Genomic DNA, 22,507 nt, shown 5'->3' on the forward strand with positions numbered 1-22,507 from the left:
GATTGAACAATATAAGGAATTTATTATCTCACATAACAAAAAGTCCAGAGGTGAAGCAATTCCAGGACTGGTTAATTCAGAAGCACAATTCAGGTACTTTCTATCTGTGTACCCTGCTATCCTCAGTATGATAGCTTTCATCTCCATGCTTGTCCTTTCATGGTCATCAGATGGGAGAGGAGGTGAGAGATACACTAGATGAGCACTGACCCCAACCCACTGAGAAGATATGGTCCCATGAATGTTGGTGTGACTAATCCAATCATCCACCCCTATGCCCTTGGGGAAGACTAAATAAGGGGAAAAAAAGATAAAGATGTTAGAATCTTCACCAGCACTTCCACACATGGAGAGGGAAATTGAAAGTCAAGACTGTAACAGGAGTAAGTATAAAAATTCCTTCCTCAAATACTTAATATTCTTTGGCCCTGGAGTCACTGAATTCATATCTACATCTCACTTTATCTAGATCTATATTTCACTTCATTACATTAATGGAGCTCTCAAGAACTGAATTCTATTAAAGTGAAATAAAGTGTTTAAGCAATTTAGGCAGTTAAATATGATATATATATCACACACAACACACACACAATGTATATAATGAAATCCTTATACAAGCATAAAGATTCTTAATAGAAATAAATTATAAGCAATAAAATAATAAGTTTAAATTTTAGTGTACTCTTTGCTTTTTTAAAATAACTAAAATTCATAAAACAAAACCAAAATTTGTTCATTCTTAATGAAAAGATTCTGATTGGTACATACTTTCTTTATGCTAATTTACCAAACCCTGAGTTTTGTTTCTTCATCTCTGGTTAAATACATATCACTCTAAGCAAATAAGAATGTTTAAATAAGGGTCCTGCATTGGTGTTTACTTATTTGAAATTAGATTTTCATTCTGAATAGTTTCAGTTAAGTGTATGTTACAGTAGAATGTCTCTTTACCTGTTTTAAGGTCTGTGTTAAATTGATAAAATACACCCTTACTCCTGCTTAAGAGTGCATCTTTCATTATATAAGTTAGCAAATAGCTTATATCAATACAAATGTCCAACAATGTAATTAAATCATTGCTACTTGAAATACTTTATACAGGAATAATTTATCTCTTTACACTATTGAAGCCTTGCATTTCAGTAGTTTCTATAGCTTCTGTATCATCACTTGAAATTTACCTAAAAAAGGAAACATGAAAAATCATTCTTTGATTTTAGGTACAAGGAAAACAGGCCTGAACATCAGTTTCCTGCTTCATTTAGTAAGTAGTTTCAATCAAGAAACTTGCTATATCAAACAACTCTTCACACTGTTCACAATATTTGATAAAGTCAATTTCATTTTATGAGATGATTATCTGGTTTGTGAATGACTACTTTTGTTTCTCTGTGATTCCTACATTTTAGGTATTTCATTGCTAATTATTGTGAATAGAAAGGAAATACAGTGATGGTCAAAGCCAATTTTATTCTTGGTTGGTAGCTCTGGTGGAAAGATCTTCGGAAAGGAGTTTAGCAATAAAAGACTAGTTGGCTTTATTTAGCTTTATATAATAGATATTTTCTAGAAAACTTTAAAAAAATTTTTTCAACACTATAAGGAAATTTGCTATCTTAAAAGAATACTGCAGAAAATTTTCCTTTAAGAGTTAAGAATCATTCCTTAAGTTGTCTTATAAATTTGGATTTCCTTAGCACATTTTCTTAAATCATTGTCTATTATGAATTAAAAAATCATTGACTATGAATATAAGTATGCTACATATTACTACATTAAATGTTAAAATTTGATAAAAGTAAAATGAAATGGTTTTAGCATTTTAAATGTTCTCTAAGTAACAAAAACAAGAAACAAACAAAAAAACACCAGACCTGAAAAATAATTGCTAAAAACATTTGTAAGAAATGTGAATTCAACTTACAGGCAGGCATTGAAGATACTTCAGCTGTTACAATACTTTTTATCCCCAAGTTTGATAAGCCGCCTCTGATTAAGCCACATGTAAATGCTAAGTACTAAGAAGAAAAAAAAGTGTAAAATATATTAAGGATTTACTAAGATAGTAAAACTATTGATAAATATGATAGTTAAACCTTGATATTAATAAGTCATTGCTGTTTAAGAAAGGGTTGTGGAAGAATTTTTCAAATCATTGAAAATTCTGATTGTGACAAAAACAAGCTGGAAACAGGTTAGAATTAGTTCCAGAGGCAGCAGAGGTGGTTTGTGTCTACCTTCAGTGCTGCCTGAAGGGTTCTAAATAGACCCTCCTTGTGGAGTGATATGGGCTTTCTGGCTGCTTTAACCTCCCATGGTTCTTTTTAATTTTGGCCACGCCATGTTGCTCGGCTTAAGAGATCACAGTTCCCGACCAGGGATTGAACCTGGGCCATAGCACTGAAAGCCCCAAATCCTAAACACTAGACCACGAGGGAACTCCTGCTCCCATGGTTCTTGCCTGTTTTCTGAGCCTTCCCATCAGTTCTGTAAGCTAACTAATTATTATTCCATTCAATCAAAATTGGTTTCTGCTTTCTACAACCAAGAATCCTGACTTGTTCAAGACTTATAGCCTGCCAAAACAAAGACTTACCTAGTTTAAAATACCAAAGCGCCAATGTTGAGAAACCCTGTCATATGGAAACAAGGAAGGGAAATGGGACTATGCCATAGCAGAGACAGCCAGGACAAAAATGAGAACCAAAAATCAAATAATCCAAGAAATTTTTTATTATCTACATTTTGCATGATATTCAACAACACTACTATGTATCTATGAATAATATAGAATATTATTTTATAATTAATATAAATAAATGGGTACTGATAAGTAATCAGATATGGAGTCATGAAATTGTAAGCTGGGAGAGAACCTAGAGATTCTTTATAATATAGGTATTATTATAATCAATTTTATTAATAAGGATACTAAGGTCCAGAGGGGTTATGTAACTTACCCAATGTCACAAACCTATAAGTTGTGGAGTTAGCTTAAAATCTAGATTTATTTGGTCCCAAGTCCATACTCTTTCCACTACACCAAACTGCCTTTGTGTTAGATAATTTAGGTATGGACAGATTTTACAGATAAACAGCAGCTTATACCTACTGCCCAAGATATTTTATAAGTACCACACACTAACCGACCGATTGCGCCACTGGAGCTACGCTTGCCCAAGATATTTTAACCACTTCAAAGGAACCCTTACATTAAAACTTGTCAGCTTTTCTTTAATACATCTGGTCTATTTATTGATTCCTGAGACTGAAAAAAAATACATGAAACCCAGAAACATAGATATACTTAACACAAAACATGTATTCTTAGAAACAAATGTTAATTATATTTTTAAAATTTTTTAAATTTACTGATGGAGATTGTAAATATGAACTCTGAAGTGAATAATTCTGCATAGCTACTACCAGTTTTTTTAAGCTTGAGTGTCTTTTCTGATGTATCCATGCTATATTCGAGAATCTACCATTAATCTACATTTTTAATGGCATTTAAACGATAGTGTTTCTTTAATTGGTCATCATAAGCCTACTTAGCTACAGGTTAATGTAAGTTGTTTCAATATGATGAACACCTCCTATTTCATTGAAAAGTGTTTAAACAAAAGGAACAATTTAAAAACATATTTTGAATTCAAAAGTGTTTTGATTGGCATTGTACTTTTCCCTATGGTTCTACTTTTTTCATAATAAAAAAACCCCGATCTTCTATTCCATTAAATACCTTTGATGCATGTTCTAAATACTGTTTTCCTGCAGACATTTGAGTAAGCAGGCGAAATTTGTTGTCCTGAAGTACGTAGATGCCCTGTTCCAAAAACAGAAAAACATCCAAAGTCAATGTAATCTGTACTCTTCCCTTCAAAACAATTTAAGAAATTTTTAAAGTTATTAAAACTCTCCTTTCTATTGGTCAGATTTTCTTTATATGAAGAAGTTTTGCAATGTTCAAGCTGAAGAGTTCAGTATTTTATAACATTAATATTTATTGACTGCTTTAAGATACTGAAGATACAAAGATACCTAAGATACAAAGATACCTAAGACAGTTCCTATCCTTAAAGAACACAGTCTAGTGCAAAAGAATCAGAAATACATGTCTGGGTGAAATTAGCAGCTATATGTTATTAACTCATACCTAGAAAGCCAAAAATCATAGTCACTTCTTCCTAGTCTTCCTAGCATTTCAGGTACTTTTAAGCTAAGGTTGATACCATTATCTGAAAAAATGAATTCTACTGGTAGCTACAAGATACATTATTTTCATTTTTATACTTTATTAAAATGCCAAATATACTCCAAATATTTCCTTGAGTTTTATAAAATAAATCTATTTTATGCATGATTTTCCATGCAACCTATTTTTATTTTAACAAAACATTTTAAGAATAAGAAATATAACAGCAACTAAACAGGCAAGAGTTATTTAGGAGTTAAATATGCTCTATAAATTAGCCTTCAGACAAATGTGATATATTTGTGGTTCTGCATATTATCACCACTAAGTAATAATAATGAAATAATAAAACCTTTATCATTCTGGTATCTGCTACTTTTTAAAACTTAAAATTTAATTGAGGGAAAGGGACAGCTATAACTACTGATAATTGTCTCTTGGTCTTTATTCACTATACCGTATTAGAGAAAAAAAGTAATGATGTATTACTAACATATAAGACATTCCAAAGTTGATGAGAAATTAAGTTTTACATAATAAGTAAATCACTAAAATACATTTATATTAAGTTAAAGGACTTAAAAAATAGGCCTTAATTTATCTAAATACCTGATGATTTGTCCTTAGATTGTCGATTTGTTTCTTGAATACTGTAGTCCAAAAATCTTTACAGATGAACTTCATGATATCCAACTCATCCTTGAACCTTGCAGTATCTTTTGTAAACCTAAAAAGATCAACTAGAAGTAACACAGTACTTTTCCTCCAAAGAAAGCAAGAGGGGCAGATTATTACCTAATTTCCAAATGCCATAACAGCACTGAACATTTACTGACAGTCATAAAGTGATAAGCACCAAGCAAAGTAGATCCCATCTCAATGGATTCACATTCTGTTATATAATTTGGGGGCTAAAATTAGTCTAAAGGTGTATTAGTCTAACAGTACGCAGCAATTTTAGGTACAATTAGCACATTAAGAAAAAAAAGCTGAGCATAATCATGGTATTGTTATATAAAATATAATCAGAGTTCAGCTATTTCAGATAGAAAGGAATACTAAAAAAAATTGATGTATAAATTGAAAGATTATTACATGCATAAATAGAGACTCTAAGGTACGCATTTAAACAAAATTCCATTTAGGTTAAAGAACATATTAGATCTTAAGTAGGAAATGCAGTAAGATTTTAGATGGTTGTTTCAGCATACCAAAGTTTTCATGAAAAAAGTCTAAAACATAGAAGATACATATTTTCTTCAAATATTAAAATATGAAAGTTGGATAACTGAGTTAAAATAGCATCAGACCTAAAAAGAAATTTCAATCTGTGAATTAAAGAACAGAGAATAAATAAAATTTGGGAATTAAAATTAAATTATCTCAAGTTTTATTCAGTCTTTTGAAATGGATCATCTTTGTTCATAACCTACCTGGAAGAAAATTTTCAAATCCATACTGCTCACCTTTCTATCAATCCTTGTCCCACTCGAAACCCCATGTTTTCCAGCTTAGTTATACAGCGTCCATTTTCCTATTTAAAAAAATAATACTTTTGAATAAATTTAGAATGCTAGAATGTAAGTATTTATACTTTTCTCACTGAAACACTGTAAGAAAAAGTGAATTACAAGTCATACTTGAATTTTCTTAGTACTAATCATTTTCATAAGGCAATAAGATAAACAGGGAACTGTTACTACTTTTCATAAATGCCAAAGCCCCTTCCCAATTACTCTTCCCATCTTCCCTGGCTTTTTCCATTTTCAACTCTTCTTCTCTCCTCAGTTATAAAACTGAGGTCATGGTATCGCTTTTGACTTTTTTCTGTCAGTCATTCCCTTTGTGCTTTCACTAAGTTCTATTGTCCCTTGCTTCAAAATGTCTCTTAGAGTCATCCAAGCTTTCCATTTCTCAGTATGTCTTAGTTGATGACCCCACCTTCCTATGCCTGGAGTCATGCAATTGCTTCACTCTTCCTTTGACAATCTCATCCACTCTTAAGGCTTTAAATACCACCCCTATGTCGAAGACTCAAAATTCTCTGGATGAACTACAAAGCCCTATACAATCCAGACTCCTGTGCCTCTCTGGCCTCAACCTTCTACTCTTCTTCACTCACTCCATCCAGCTCCAGTGATCTCCTTGCTGTTCTTAATCATGCCAGGCAGGCTCCAACCTCAGCGCTCTTGCATAGGCAGCTCTTCCTCCAGATATTCACATGACCAACTCACTCGCTTTAAGTCTTCACTCACATGTCACCATCTCAATGAGGCTCATTTCAACCTTTTAAAAGTACAGTATCATTCCACTTCAGAAACTCTCTATCCTTGTAATTCTCAAACTGTGTCCCAAGACTAGCAACATCAGCATCACATGGGAACTTGTAAAAACTGCAAATTCTGTAATCCCACCCCCAGTTGAGTGAATCAGAAACTGTAGGTGTGCGTCAGCAAGCTGTGTTTTAAGAACCCCTCCTAATGTGATTCTGATGCTCTATCTCATTTCCCTGCTTGTCTCCAAGGGACTTCTTTCACCATTTAAGCTAATGTACATTTTACTAATTTTGTATTGCTCATGTCCCTCCATCCCCACCCTCTCCTAGAATACAGCTCCAAAAGGGCAAGAATTTTTATGTATTCTGAAGCCTTTGCCTCCCGCTAACACCACAGGCCTCATTATTTGCTGAACTTTCTTCTAAGGAACCATGTATGCTACTAATGGGGCTGACTGTTAAACCTGTATTTCTAGTACAGTGGACACAGCCATCCAGAGGTCCCACAGGCCCCTCAAATTAGGCATATTCAAATAATATTATCTTAACATTCCTTGCTCTGCCTCCAAAATTCTTTAACTTCATCAATGGCACCACCATCTATCTAGTTACTACAACCAGAAAACTTCCATTTTCTTCACCTCCTTGCTCCCAGCCCTTCACACACACTGCAGTCCTGTGGAGCCTATTATCTACATGCTTTTCAAAATCCATCTTCTCTCTCCTGACTGCTTAAGTAGCTCTTAGCATTCATTTCTCTCCTGGTCTTCAGTTAGAGCCTTCCAACTGATCTCATCTCTAGTTTTTTTCTTCCTTTGATTATCTTCTGTATTTCTGGTATAGACTTTGTAAAAACCAAATCATGTTGTTTCTCTACGGGACCACTCAGCATCATTCTGTTAATTTCCACACCCATTCCCAAACTTGCTTAGGTAGAATGAGTACCTGTAAGTCATGATGCTCTTTGTGGAACCACCTGCTCTTCGTATCAACAGAATCACCCAGGAACATACTGATAAGCAGGAAATATGCTTATATGCAGACATTCTCAAATCTTAGCTATTGATCACATGAGCTTTTGAATTAAGCCCCAGGAAAAACCTTCTGATGCTGCACTTGTTCATTCACTTTGGCATCTGTGAGTGCTCACTAGTAAAGTACCAAATTTTTAAGAAAAACTTAAGAATATTTTATCCATTAACCTTAAAAAAAAACTATTCTCCATAAATTGGTAAATGTCCAATTATTCAGTTTTTAGATTTAATTCCTCTTCAAGCACAGTTTGAAAATCATTGATTGGGAAAGTGAGAACATTGGTTTTTTTTCCTTTATTTCACTTACACTTATGACTTTATATCTAAAAAGATATATAAAAACCATTTCTGAATGATAGGATTATCTCTTTTTTACTTTTACTATGAAAAATTTGAAGCATACTCAAAGTAGAGACACTAACAAACCCTCATACACCTGGACTCCAATATGGATTCTAATCATCAAGACTACCACATAACTTTTGTTTTCTTTTTTTTAACTATTGGAGTATAATTCCTTTACAATGGTGTGTTAGTTTCTGCTTTATAACAAAGGGAATCAGTTATACATATACACATATCCCCATATCTCTTCCCTCTTGCGTCTCCCTCCCTCCCACCCTCCCTATCCCACCCCTCTAGGTGGTCACAAACCACCTAGCTGATCTCCCTGTGCTATGCGGCTGCTTCCCACTAGCTATCTGTTTTACATTTGGTAGTGTATATGTGTCCATGCCACTCTCTAACTTTGTCCCAGCTTACCCTTCCCCCTCCCCGTAAACTCAAGTCCATTCTCTAGTAGGTCTGTGTCTTTATTCCCGTCTTGCCCCTGTGGACTACCATATAACTTTTTAAAAATCCCTTTTGCTTATATGGACTTACAGTTTTTTCCCCACCATATACAAATTGCAATAGGAAAAGAAAGTTGTTTTTAGTTTAAATGATTCAAAACTTATGGATTTCCTTTCTCTTATAGGACTAGCACATGTCTCAAAATTGTCAGTCATGATTAGAATAGCTGTTTTATTTTAGCTAATCCATTGGGGAAAAAAAAGAGAGGGATTTTTAGAAAAGGTTTTCCTGGGCAAGAATTGGAACAGGAAAAGAAAGTAGAAAGAGTAGAATGAAAAGAATTGATTGCACACGTGGTAGGGTGGGGAGCAGAGGTTTTGTGATTAAAAAAGGTATGTTGCTAATTATTCTTTGGGGAAAAGGGTATAAGGAAAGCTGACTTTGCACAAACAGCAAATGTCTGATAGTCAGCACTTAGCACAGATGCAAAACATTAACTATTGCTTGTGGATGATGATAAAGTCAAAAGTTTGTAACTTGGAAAAAATCTCTATTACAGATGGATCTGAATGAGAATAGAATGTTCGGGAGTTCCCTGGTGGTCCAGTGGTTCAATCCCTGGTCTGGGAATTTAAATCCCACATGCAGCGAGGCGCAGCCGGAAAAAAAAAACAACACAAAGGAACAGAATTTGCTTCATTTCCAATACTCTTCCTGATGTCTTCCTATTACTATCTCCCCAAAATTAGCGTGTTGAAATGCTAACTCCCAGATAGTATGAGGAGGTAGGGCCCTTGGGAGGTGATTCTGTCATGAGGATGGAGCCCTTAAGCATAGCATTAGTGTCCTTATAAAAGAGACCCCAGAGAGCTAGGTAGCCCCTTCCACCATGTGAGCACACAGCCAAAACACATCCATAAATGAACCAGGAGGAGGCTTTCACCAGACACTGAATCTGCTGGTGCCTTGATCTTGGACTTCTCAGCCTTCACAACTGTGAGAAATAAATTTCTGTTGTTTATAAGCCACTCAGTGTGTAGCATTCTTGTTATAGTACCCAAAACAGCCAGTATCCTTCTTATAGTTTACAAACTGACAGTACCTCTTCCTCGATGTCCTGCAGGTGCCATAAATTCAACCTGTTCAAAATAATTCATTATCATCACCTCTTTCTTCTTTATTCCCTCTCCATCCAACCCAGTGGCTCAAGCTAAAAACCTGGGGATAATTTTTCAACTCTCATTCCTATACCTAATCAAGTCCTAGAGATTCTACCTCCTATCTCTCAAACCATCTCTCCTCTTCTCTTTATCCAGATATTCATTATCTCCTGCCTGGACTCCTGCAATAATGGGTCTTCTCACTACAAGGACCTTCCCTCTCCAGCCCAAATAATGGTTTATCTTTCTGAAATGCAAATGGAGCATGTCATTCTCCTCCTTAAAAATCCTCCACTGAGAAGGTCCATGTGTTTTAATCATACAGACCTCTTTCTAGCTTCAGCTTTCAAAACTTCTCTCTCTCCACCTATTCAATCTAGTCACAGTGAAATACTCAAGCATATTTAAATGCACTGCACTTTTTCATACCTCTATGACTTTACCTTTGCCTAGCATACCTTTATGCTTTTCCTGCCCTCACTTTCCACCCCTCTTTATCAATAGCATTATAGAAACTAGAGCTTCTGACTTGAGCATGACTTTGTAATATTTCATTTATAAAATCCTACAACTCCATGATTCCATATCTAATTACCACCCAATACGTTAATTATTCATTGAAGCCTTATTCCCCAACGACTGTTAGGCAAGGACTTTACCTTATTCATCTAACAATGTCAGGCCCACAATACACGCTTAATATATTTTCTGAATGAATCAATTAGCGAATGAAGACTACCACACATTAAAAGTAACCTCCAGGAGGATGGGGCCACTGTTTCGCTCATTACTATATCCCTAGCAACTAGCTCTGACATATAATGGACACTAAATATTTTTTAAATTAATTAGTGTTTCCTAATTATAGTAACACCTGCAAAGTTTCCTTTGCTTCTACCTCAAATCTCATTAGCCCTCTTTCTTTGAGTTGCCTGGAGTGTTACTGAGGGTTAGGGATGCGGAGGGAGAGACAGGAGTCTCAGGCTGGGAGAGGTCTGTCCAGTGGACGACTGGGAAGTGCTGGAAGTGACAGCCGAATTAAGTAGGGGTGCCAAAATCAGCAGTTAACTCTGACGCAAATCATGGTAGGGACAACACATGGAAGGGAGAAAACAAAAAATCTGTGGCGTGCCACACACAGATATGGGACTGGACAAAAAGGTATCAAATAGTAAAAGATACGAAAGAGACAAGGATGAAAGACTGAAGCCAGCTGACAGGTTCTAAGGCTTAGGATACCTGAAGGTGGACCAATCTGCCTATACTTCGGGAGGCGATGAGTGGCGATGGGACGGGGGTTAAAAGAAAACTGAGTGGAAACAAGGAGTGTCACCGCAAAAGGACCTCAAGGGCGTGTGGCAGCACTCACCACCTCCCCCTGCTCCGCGGACTTGTACACTCCAGACACCATCTCGTTATGCAGAAGCAAAAACAACGCCTCGTCCGCCATTTCCTGCTTATTCTTCCAAGCTCCGGGTTTAGGCTCCCGTTTGGGCCGGTCTCGGGGTTCCGGCTAGCGCCTGGGCAGCCTGGGCTGCACCGCCGCCGCTCGCTCAGTCCGCAGCCCGTCCCTCGTTGCTAGGAGACCGATGAATTCACTCAGTTTCCCGAAGGCTGATACTGGAGTGAGCCGGGGCCCGGGGCGAGCCCACCCCAGGGCCACTAAGCCCTTCGGCAGAACGAAAAGGGTCTGACAGCAGCGTGAACCAAACCCAGCCCCCGGACACCCCATCCGGCCCTTGGCGGGGAGGGGGGGGTGGAAACGAAAAAACGATTTCCGGTCCCCTCTACCCCGGCATTCCGCCAGCTCTATGGTCATAGAGTTCCTTCCGCGGGGTGAACCGCCGGCGCCCAGAGAGGAGGAAGGTTTCTTCCACCTTCAACATCGAAGGCGGCGGGCGGGGGAGGTGGTAAAATAAGACGGGACCTCCCGCTGCCATCTCTGTGTTAATTAGCTATGTTAGAACTGACAAGAATTTCTATTAGCTTCATCAAAAGCTTACACTTCTGCCATATGTTGCTTAATATGAAAAGTTGTAAAAAAAAGCGAATATTGGGACTACCCTAGTAGTCCAGTGGGTAAGACTCCGCGCTCCCAATGGAGGGGTCCGGGGTACCATACCTAGTCGGGGAACTAGATCACCGCATGCATGCCGCAGCTAAGTCTGGATGCCGGAACTAAAGATCCCGCATGCAGAAACTAAGACCTGGTGCAGCCTAAATAAATAATTTTTTTAAAGTGAATAAATCGTCATTTTTCAGGCTATAAACTTTAGGTATATTGAGAGATTATTCCAATCCATTTTGGATTAAGCCTGGGTGTACAAAAAGATTTAGAGCCGTTTTGGCCACCAGGAGGTTTACTGGGAGTAGGGTACAAGGGACAAGGAGGATGGAGTAAGCAAAGAACAAGGTAATTTGCATCAGAAAATACAAATTAAAGACTTCAGAAATGCGACGTCACTGTGGGACGGAGTTCATATAAGAATCTATAGTGGATGTGGGACTTAACCCCTACAGACATGCGAATACATATGTTAGATCATATGCACGTCTTAAATTTAGCAAACTTTGTCTTAAACGTGATGCTTAGCCTATGATTAGATCTTTTCTTAGTAATTTACAAAGCAGATTTTTCCCCCAATTAATTCATTGCTTCCCTTGAAGTAATATGTCGAGTTTTCTCAAATTGTTAACAATAACCTCTCAACTCTTCATACCCTTTCATATCCCCTTCTAATGTTTGGATCCGTTTTTTCCATCACCTCATAAAATCAAGCATGTAAGTTTCACCTAACCCTTTGAAAAGAAACACTAATTTTGAAGAGTATTTTGCAATCTTAATCTTTTTTTCCAGCACTAAAATTTCCCATATGTGAAAGAAATCAGGTCCTTTATGTCCCAATTGCATTCTCCCTCATCACCACCATCAAGGTCAAAGATTAAGCAAAAGACTGGCAACTTACCAAGGTCAATTTCTCAAACCACAGTAACATGGTGTTCTTTGGATATTTTGGAGACTAAAGGGGAAACTAATATTTATTGAGCATTACTAAATGTTGAACATGGCATCCTACTGATTATCCCCCATAAATTAGACTATGTTAAATTTCCCAGGATCTTAGTAATAGAGTCTACGGAAGTAAGAATAGATCCTACGTTTTTGGCTAACTCTAGAAGCATTTCCCATGGAAACATTGTTACACTTCACATTGTTACACTACACTACACAAAATGGTAATTGTACCATCACCACATTCTCAGGTTTCACGTACTGCCTACTACACAGGATTGTAATAAGGATCAATGAGACAAAGTATGCTCACAATCAGAATCATGTAAATTTTTTTTTTTTTTCCTCACACCACGCTGCACGCAGGATTTTAGTTCCCAGACCAGGGGTCGAACCGGAGCCCCCTGCAGTGGAAGCACGGAGTCTTAACCGCTGGACCACCAGGGAAGTCCCAGAGTCATATAATTATTTATCAACACTCATCCTTCTTATCCAGCTTTACTTTTTCTGTTTTGTATAGCACTTAACCCATTTCTACCATGCTATGTAATTTACTTAACGCTTATCGTCTGTCTCCTTACTCTTCCTGCCGCCAAGCTCCTTGTGGTCTGATATCTTTACCGTACACTGACTATCCAAGTGCCTAGAATAGTGCCTGGCAAAAAGTAGGCGTTCCATAAATACTTGTTGAATGAATAAGTACGTGAATGATCTTTGCTCCCTGAGGAGCCTACAAACTCCACGGCAGCAGGAACCACAGTTATCTTGTTCTAGGCTTATTTCCACGGAGTCTACCTTAACACAGTAAGAGCTTTTAAGGATTGTTGGATGAATTAAAATGGTAACTCGGATTAAATACAGTTGGCCTGCTAATGCTTGGTGCAAGGATGCCTGGCTGCTGACGGAGGATGAGAACACAAAGATTATTGATAATATTGTTTCTGTGGGAAAATGCTTTCTGAGCTACAATTTACAACTACATTTCTGGAACAAAACCGGTTCTCACGTTGGCAGTGCGGGTAGAGCAGAACCAGAAGGTGGACCACACACACACAACTAACAGCGCTGCTCCCCCAGACCCTATTTTAAACCAACCAGCTCTAGACCGGTGTAGAGGCTAATGCCCGTCTCGTCTGTCTCACCGTCGCTTTTTTTCTTGTAGTAAAGCCTTGCACATAGTCTGATCGATCGTATGATGATTCTGGACCGGCGTGACCTGACGACAGTTACGGTATTTCCTTATCAGTAATAACAGGCAGTTTATTCACGCTTTTGGTTTGTGGGGGATAAGGCACGTAAAGTGTTTCACAGAGTACAACACAAAGCAAGTGTTAGCTATTATGATGAATGACTTTTCCTCTTCCTTCACTTTTCGCTTCCCTCAGCTCATTTGCGCTTAACCTAGTCAAGAGAAGCCTGCGCCCCTCCCACTGCCTCTCTGGGCATGCGCACCAACAGAACGGCCGCACCCTGTCCTAATCAAATCATTTACCCGGGAAAAAGGGAAAAAAGACTCGCTTGCACCCTACTCTGAGGGGAACAGGTGATAAAACGATAAGAGGCCGTCATATACAGGTTAAAAGGGCTGGAAAACTCCACTCTCCCCACCAGAAGAGCCGGCCCGCAAACTCACGACTCCGGGAACCCAGAGACTCTCAAATCCGCCCCGGCTCTGCGCTAGAAGCGGAGCCCAGCCACCCGCAGCTAATCGAGGAGGGAAGCGACCGTCTGGCGGACTTTTCATTGGCCCAGAGTCACAAAGGCCGGCAGCTTCTCCCCCTTCCGGTTGCTGAGTGGTTGAGGCCGAAATACAACTCCTATCTCCATTGGCTGAGCCCAGCTGTCAGTCTTCTCGCGTCTCGCGGCGCGACACAAGCAGGCGTGGCCTGGAGAGCAGTCTCGGAGCCTGCTGCAGGGAGAAGATGGCGGTCGCAGTGAGAACTTTGCAGGAGCAGCTAGAAAAGGCCAAAGAGAGCTTAAAGAATGTGGATGAGAATATTCGCAAGCTCACCGGGCGGGATCCGAATGACGTGAGGTGAGGGGCGGATGGGAAATGCCGGCTCTGAGAGGCAGCCACGAAGCCGGGATGAGTTGGGGCGGGGAGGGCGGCCAGCCCTGAGAGGACTCGAACATCGAGGCCTGTTCCCGGAGCAGCCGTGGAACCCCGTCCTCGGTGAGGTGGGAATTTCCAAGTCTCCCACCGTAAGTCCTGGGGCTCAGGTGCGTGAGGAGGGAGAGCGGGGCCTGGGTGCTCCAGGATGGCTTCCTGTCCTGTGGGAAGGCCCAGACTGCCGATTCCCGCCCTTGGCCCTGCAGGCCCGGAACTGCAGCACAAAGCCCTCCTTCTCCCGGGGCCACCCGATTCGGGGCTGGCCCGGAGACCCTCCCGGGACGCGGTCCGGCCGCCTCGCCCCCCGGCTCTTGCCCACGTGCAACTTCCTTTGGGTTGGCGAAATCAGGACCTGATTCAAGCTTGTTAATGTGTAGGGGCATCGAGGTAAATATAATTTCTGTGATACTGATCTTGGAAAAATCAGGAAGTTAACAAAGTACTTCGTGTCCTGTTTCAAACACGTGGGTTTTGAAACCATCATCTTCGAACTTTTCTGGTTATTTTCTTTTGATGATGAACCTCACCCGTTTAAGTATTTGGTGCTATTAGAAACGATTTTTGTACTGATTTGTAAATATCTTGTAGGCCCATCCAAGCCAGATTGCTGGCCCTTTCTGGTCCTGGTGGAGGTAGAGGACGTGGTAGTTTATTGCTGAGGTAAGATTTCCTTAGGATTTTAATTCATTGGTACTTACTACACTAAATTAACGAAACGGTTTAAACACATTTCGTGGTCGAGTCAATGTTAGAAATGTTTGGTTTGTTTGAAGCTGTGATCAGCTGTAGTTTTCTGTAGAGTTATCCTGGAATTTCATTTGCATTCAAAACTAGACATTGAAGAATATAGTAACTGTACCAGTTATGTGCAAACTTAATTTTTTCTCATTGTTTTAAATACTACAAAAGCGTCTTGAAGTAAATGCCCATTTAAGGTTACTTTAACTGGAAGGTTATTTTTTTTAATTGCAACTAAATTATTTTCCTTAAATGGAAATACCATTTTTCTCAAATTACAAGTGCTTTATGTTGGCCTTTTTTTTGCAGGCGTGGATTCTCAGATATTGGAGGAGGACCCCCAGCCAAACAGAGAGACCTTGAAGGGGCAGTCAGTAGGTATGTTAGAAGACAAGTTTCTGAAGGCATACTTGTATGTTCTGTTTTCTGAGGTAGCATACAAATATAAAAATTTAATAAATATTGTTGAATTAAGTTGTTGAATTGAGTAGTATACCACTTACCCTGAGTCTGTTTCCTTGGTATTCGAACTGAGACAGCCAGTATCCCTCAAAACTCAATTCTTCACTAACAATAACAGAAATTTTACCAAAGTAAAGGTCATGAGAAGAATAATATTGAGAAAATAGTTAATTTGGGTTACTTTTCTGACTTGTACTACAAAACTGAACCGGCTTGAGAGGTATAGGAGATCAGAGTTTGAATTGGTCCTTTTAAATTCATTTTAAAATTCATTTTCCTTTGTCAGGCTGGGCGGGGAGCGTCGGACTCGGAGAGAATCACGCCAAGAAAGCGACCCAGAGGACGATGATGTTAAGAAGGTAATTGAGATTAAAAGAACTTCATAGAGGGTGAATATAGTATTTTCACCTTAGTACATTTAAAGGAGTGCCACTGTATGCTAGTTAAATTACTGAAATTTCTTTTCTCCTGCAGCCAGCTTTGCAGTCTTCAGTTGTAGCTACCTCCAAAGAGCGCACACGGAGAGACCTTATCCAGGATCAAAATATGGATGAAAAGGGAAAGCAAAGGTATCTTAAGTATCTTTCTGGAGGAAAACAACTCTTGTCAAATAATGCAATTTTAAGAAAATTTAAGGAATTGTTCAGGTGTCTGTGCTATGCTTCTTTTAGGAAATGGCAGGCTTAAATGAAGTGGAACCTTTTGAAATTGGATTTTCTTTTTCTGTTCTTTAGGAACCGACGAATATTTGGCTTGTTGATGGGCACCCTTCAGAAATTTAAACAAGAATCCACTGTTGCTACTGAAAGGGTATTTATGCAATTTTTCCTTTGCTTCCTTTATTTAAGCTATCAAAGTAGTTGATTACATATTTCTTAAACACTGAAAAGTTCTCAAGATTTAACTGCAAGCTTCATAAAGCGTGTTACTGATATTTCCTAAGGAAAAAAAAAAGAGAAGAAGAAGATTTAATTGCTAGCCTAAAATGAAGCCAAGGAAAAACTTTTAAAACCTCAAGTTGTTATACTGTTGACTGGTTCTTTTTGAGGTGCTGTTAAAGTAACTTAGTGAACTTTGCTTTGTGGTTCAAAGAGCCTAGTCTGATTCAGGAGAACCTGGATTCAGGTTTCAGCTCTATAACAATCTCATTTTGTGGTCTTGGACACCTCTTCATTTCTTTAGGCCTTAGAGTGCTTCTTTCAAACAGGAAGTTGAACTTACTAATCATCATAATTTATTAAATAATTATAATTTCTAAGACTTACACACTCAGAGGCACTCCAGAAGCTACAGCATAAATTATATTCCCTGCCCTCCAGAGTTTGTTTAACTGTGTCATTTTTCTGGAAGTTTTTATTTTACTAAAGCTATAAAATTGTGTCCTTGGAGTTGAACACAAACTTACTGCTTCTCGGGAGAACTATAGTGAAATAACAATTCAGTTATTTTATTTCAGCTTTCATATGTTAACTTTATTAGAAAATATAAAAACTTAAAGCATCAAAGTTTGAAGAATGTCTGTAGTTTTTTTTTTTTGTAGATTTTTAGAAAGAGAGTTGACTAGTTTGTTAGTTACTTCGTTCACTAGGACATCACTTGTCTCATTCTTTGCTTTGGAAAGAATAACTGAAGATAACCTATAAAGACAGTACTCTTCTCTTTCAGGTTAACTTTTAGGTAAGGTTCTTTAATAAATTATGTTGGAATAAAACGGTTACTGATGTCATAGCTAATGGCTTTAAACTTTAGATTTTTACATGAAAAGGCTTCAGTCCCCATTTCCTGGAAGGGAAATTGCAGTCCACCTCAAATGCCAAGTTTGAATTAGCTGGTGTCCTGAATTGCAGATGTGAACCATGTTTGCAGACAACAGTAAAATTGTGATATTTCACATAATCAGAATGTATAATAAGCTTTTAAAGATTATTGTTTATCTTTAGCAAAAGAGACGCCAGGAAATTGAACAGAAACTTGAAGTGCAGGCAGAAGAAGAAAGAAAGCAGGTTGAAAATGAGAGGAGAGAACTGTTTGAAGAGAGGCGTGCTAAACAGACAGAACTGCGGCTTTTGGAACAGAAGGTTGAGCTTGCGCAGCTGGTGAGTATATTTTGAAATTCTAAGATTGGTAATCCTTCATGTTGAGAAAAGCGCTGACCTTTTTACCTTTTCTTTAGCAAGAAGAATGGAATGAGCATAATGCCAAGATAATTAAATATATAAGAACTAAAACAAAGCCCCATTTGTTCTATATTCCTGGAAGAATGTGTCCAGCTACCCAAAAACTAATAGAAGAGTCACAGAGAAAAATGAATGGTAAGTGTAAATGAAGAGGTCCCTTGAAATTTTCTTAATGGGTAAGGTAACACACAAATACATATGTGTTTGTTTCCTGTGACATCTGTGATTCAATAGTTAATTTTTTAGAAAGATATTCTAAGATGCTAATGTGTTTGGAGTACAGGAGCATTTGTTTCATGATAGATATTAACTGGAAACTTGGATATTGGGTGGTGCTTAATGCATGTTTATTTCTTAAGCATTTGAGTGAGCTTTCTCTTTTGCTTGATACTCTTAGTAGCCAGGTACAAATGCTGATGAATCAAGAAAAAGTCAATATTGATGTAGTCCATAGAGGAAGCACACATGGAAGGGTAGACACTACTAAGATGGTGATTAGATGATTTGTCTCTCCTTGGGATCAAAAAAATTAATGCATGATATGATACCATAAAACTGATTGTTTAAAAGAAGCTTTATTTTTTTTCATTTAGTATGAAGTAAAATAGCAAAAGATTATCCTGTTTTTCCATCAGTTAGAACGTGGTGTGGTTTTGCTAATTTCTTAGTGTATAGGTTTCCAGTGGATTTTTGCTTTTGTCATCTTATATCAATTTGTAATTACTTACATGCTGTAATCAGTCTTTTGTCATCTCTTTACAAAAAAGACATTTAGATAAGCTCAATGACGATTTGTGACCAGGTGTTAAATTGTGATTTTGAATTTTCTAAATCATAGTAAATTTTACACGTGTAAATTTTTATCCTTTAGCTTTATTTGAAGGTAGACGCATCGAATTTGCAGAACAAATAAATAAAATGGAGGCTAGGCCTAGAAGACAATCAATGAAGGAAAAAGAGCATCAGGTGGTGCGTAATGAAGAACAGAAGTCGGAACAAGAAGAGGGTAAGGTGGCTCAGCGAGAGGAAGAGTTGGAGGAGACAGGTAATCAGCACAATGATGTAGAAATAGAGGAAGCAGGAGAGGAAGAGGAAAAGGAAATAGGTATAGTTCATAGTGATGCAGAGAAAGAACAGGAGGAGGAGGAACAAAAGCAGGAAATGGAAGTTAAGATGGAGGAGGAAACTGAGGTAAGGGAAAGTGAGAAGCAGCAGGATAGTCAGCCTGAAGAAGTTATGGATGTGCTGGAGATGGTCGAGAGTGTCAAAAATGTAATTGCTGAGCAGGAGGTAATGGAAATCAACCAAGTTGAAAGCATAGAACCTTCAGAAAATGAAACTAGCAAAGAATTGGAGCCAGAGGTGGAATTTGAAGTTGAGCCAGATAAAGAATGTAAATCTCTTTCTCCTGCAAAAGAGAATGCTAGTGCTCTAGAAATGGAAAATGAGCCTGAGGAAAAAGAAGAAAAAGAACCTGAGCCCCAGCCTGAGCCTGTGGCTCAGCCTCAGTCCCTGCCTCAGCCCCAGCCCCAGCCCCACTCCCAGTCCCACTCCCAGTCCCACTCCCAGTCCCAACCAGTACTCCAGCCCGAGCCTCTCTCTCAGCCTGAGACTTTGCCATTAGCTCTTCCACAGCTACCACCTCAGGTTATTCAGGAGCAAGGGCATTTACCACCTGAGAGGAAGGAGTTTCCTGTAGACTCTGTAAAACTCACTGAGGTGATGGTAGAACCAGTCTTGACCGTACATTCAGAGAGCAAGAGCAAAACCAAAACGAGGAGCAGAAGTAGAGGTCGGGCTAGAAATAAAGCAAGCAAGAGTAGAAGTCGAAGCAGTAGCAGTAGTAGTTCTAGTAGCAGTTCAACCAGTAGCAGCAGTGGAAGCAGTTCCAGCAGTGGCAGTAGCAGTAGTCGAAGTAGTTCCAGTAGCAGCTCCAGTACAAGTGGCAGCAGCAGTAGAGACAGTAGCAGCAGCACTACTAGTAGTAGTGAGAGTAGAAGTCGGAGTAGGGGCCGGGGACATAACAGAGATAGAAAGCACAGAAGGAGCGTGGATCGGAAGCGAAGGGATGCTTCAGGACTAGAAAGAAGTCACAAATCTTCCAAAGGAGGTAGTAGTAGAGATACAAAAGGATCAAAGGATAAGAATTCCCGGTCTGACAGAAAGAGGTCTATATCAGAGAGTAGTCGGTCAGGCAAAAGATCTTCAAGAAGTGAAAGAGACCGAAAATCAGACAGGAAAGACAAAAGGCGTTAATGGAAGAAGCCAGGCTTTCTTAGCCTATTCTTTGCAGCAGAAGATTTCTTGATGAGTAAAAGGATTACCTTTCCTTGTAAGGAGAATGCTGCCTTAAGAATTGCATGTTGTAAAAATTTTTTTGGAAAATACAGACTGTTTGTTTACCAGACATTCTTGTACTTTTGCATAATTTTGTAAGAGTTATTTATCAAAATTATGTGAGGTTCCAAAATATGTAAAAACAATAATAATAAAAAAAAATTAACATCCCTTGTCATCTTTTTTAAATATCCTATACTCTTCAGTAAGAATCTGTATATTTTAATAGGTAAATCTTTAAGTCTGTTCCCTTCTGTATCATACATTGCTTTTGTAGAAATAAATGTGCATTTCTTTCATTAGTTTTGGGATGTCCTCGTTGACGCTTGTATAATAAGTATTCTCTTGATATCATTTTCAGCTTTTATCACTAGATATTGAACGTGATTAGAGTGTTTTTGAAGATTTCCTCACATTTATTTGCCTTAGACAATTATTTTGAGTTGTCAAAGTCAGATCTTTGCAGCTTTGTTGGGAACATAGTTTGTTCTCCTTAAAATCACTTACCATTTTTTTCTAATCTCCCTTGTTATTTTAATCGAAGCATTTCCCCATTTCTCATATTTAAACCATATATTTGGTAGATAACTTAAAACAGTATGATTTGGTTGGAGTTTTCTTTACGATTATGGGAGCATCATTTTTTGGCTCCTTGGTTACTTGTGTGATATAGCATATACATCTGTTAAAGAAAAAAGGTCACTTTCTAGGGGAGAGAGGTAGAAAAGTATATTCTAAGCTTGGATTTTGAGTTTGTGGTCTTGTCTTAACTTTTGTGTTGGCCGTAACTGAAACATGCCAATGTGTTTTCAAGAATTTTTGTTTTAGTAAGTATTGTATGAAAGTTTACAAAATGAAGGAAGTTCATCTACACTTGAATCTGTAAGCAAGATAACACGCAAGTGGTACCAAATGATTATTAACTTTGTTGTTTTATAAATTTGTATGAATTTGGAGTATCTGTTGCCCATTACTATACATGTGCAAATAAATGTGGCTTAGACTTGTGTGACTGCTTAAGACTAGTACTTGTATTAACTTTTTGATGCTTTGTACAAGAGAGCACTTAAATTGCAAACGGCCTTTTTTGAGTTCATAATTTAACGTTGTGACTACAGCTTTAGGCTTGACTTTGAATATTCATTATGCCTTCCCTTGATAAGTAAATGGTAAGAGTAAAAATGTCAACATACATTTTCAGCATTGTATAAATGTAAGTGAACATGTTAAAAGAAATCTTTTTTAAAAATCCTTTCTTGGAGCAATTATTAAATAGTAAAGGAGTAGAACTTCTCAGACTGCAGAGCTAGCTACCTGCATCCCTGGGCCAGTTGTTTATACCAAGAGTCACTTCACCCAGGAATTTTAATACTTGCCAGCATGCAGTAACAAATTTTATTTTCTTGTGTGCAATTATGGGGAAAAGGTTGTTAAACACTTAAAAGGGATGACTGTAAAACCTGGTTCTCTTTTTTTAAAAGTCCTTATTTGATGAATCTAAAATAATTGTATGTGTTAAGATCTTGTACAAATTAAGTTTTGTTCATTTTTATCCAGAAAATTTGAACAGTTGTCATGATGCTTATACAAAAGATTATTCTGGGCTTATAATGCATGAGGAGAAAAAAAGGTAAAGATCTTTGGAATATGCAGAACAATTTTCAGTGATTTTAGTTAAGCTCTACTGATGAAGTATATAGAAAGAATTCTAATAACTTGAATTTTACTGACTTTAGTGGTATGCATTTATAAATTGGAAGGTTTCATTTTTAAAATTGAGTTTTGCTTTATCCTTGGAAATGATCCTTTTTTTAAAATATCTTTATTGGAGTATACTTGCTTCACAATACTGTTAGTTTCTGTTGCACAACAAAGCAAATCAGCCATATGCATGCACATGTCCCCATATCCCCTCCCTCTTGAGCATCCCTCCCATCCTCTCTGTCCCACCCCTCTAGGTCATTGCAAAGCACCGAGCTGATCTCCCTGTGCTATGCTGCTGCTTCCCACCAGCCAACGGAAATGATATTTTAAGGAATTTATGTTCAGAGAATCGTGTAATTGGTTCCTTGCGAAGATAAAAGGAATGTTAGAATTTAAAAGTAATGAAACTTTCTTAGGAGAAAAAGACATACAGGGGTCCTATTAGAAATTATTTTTATGGAAAATTTAGAAGCTGAATAGGGATACAGCTAGTGACTAAGGACTGAA

The 22,507-nt window shown here is 38.1% G+C and overlaps 2 protein-coding genes across 5 annotated transcripts; one reads left to right on the plus strand and one right to left on the minus strand.

Moving 5' to 3' along the window:
• On the minus strand, window positions 1-14,237 carry TRAPPC6B (trafficking protein particle complex subunit 6B). 4 transcript variants are annotated; one of them, XM_007117513.4, is made up of 7 exons: window positions 14,081-14,237; window positions 13,615-13,688; window positions 5,665-5,732; window positions 4,808-4,925; window positions 3,746-3,829; window positions 1,928-2,021; window positions 1-1,184 (listed from the first exon to the last, which is right to left on the minus strand). In XM_007117513.4, exons 1-7 carry the CDS (start codon window positions 14,214-14,216, stop codon window positions 1,153-1,155), a joined length of 606 nt encoding a protein of 201 aa, XP_007117575.2. In that variant the 5' UTR covers window positions 14,217-14,237; the 3' UTR covers window positions 1-1,152. The 4 variants fall into 4 exon arrangements, with proteins under 4 accessions (XP_007117575.2, XP_028351561.1, XP_007117574.1 ...); XM_028495760.2 differs by lacking the exons at window positions 13,615-13,688; window positions 14,081-14,237 and adding exons at window positions 9,402-9,438; window positions 10,829-11,028; XM_007117512.4 differs by lacking the exons at window positions 13,615-13,688; window positions 14,081-14,237 and adding an exon at window positions 10,829-11,208.
• Window positions 14,238-14,288: 51 nt separating this feature from the next.
• On the plus strand, window positions 14,289-20,364 carry PNN (pinin, desmosome associated protein). Its single transcript, XM_007117515.4, has 9 exons — window positions 14,289-14,507; window positions 15,171-15,242; window positions 15,630-15,698; window positions 16,069-16,141; window positions 16,257-16,351; window positions 16,517-16,592; window positions 17,723-17,878; window positions 17,956-18,094; window positions 18,831-20,364. Exons 1-9 carry the CDS (start codon window positions 14,395-14,397, stop codon window positions 20,213-20,215), a joined length of 2,178 nt encoding a protein of 725 aa, XP_007117577.1. The 5' UTR covers window positions 14,289-14,394; the 3' UTR covers window positions 20,216-20,364.
• The last annotated feature ends 2,143 nt before the right edge of the window (window positions 20,365-22,507 follow it).

Source organism: Physeter macrocephalus, chromosome 11 (genome assembly GCF_002837175.3).
Source record: "Physeter macrocephalus isolate SW-GA chromosome 11, ASM283717v5, whole genome shotgun sequence".
In the NCBI taxonomy this organism is placed as follows: domain Eukaryota; kingdom Metazoa; phylum Chordata; class Mammalia; order Artiodactyla; family Physeteridae; genus Physeter; species Physeter macrocephalus.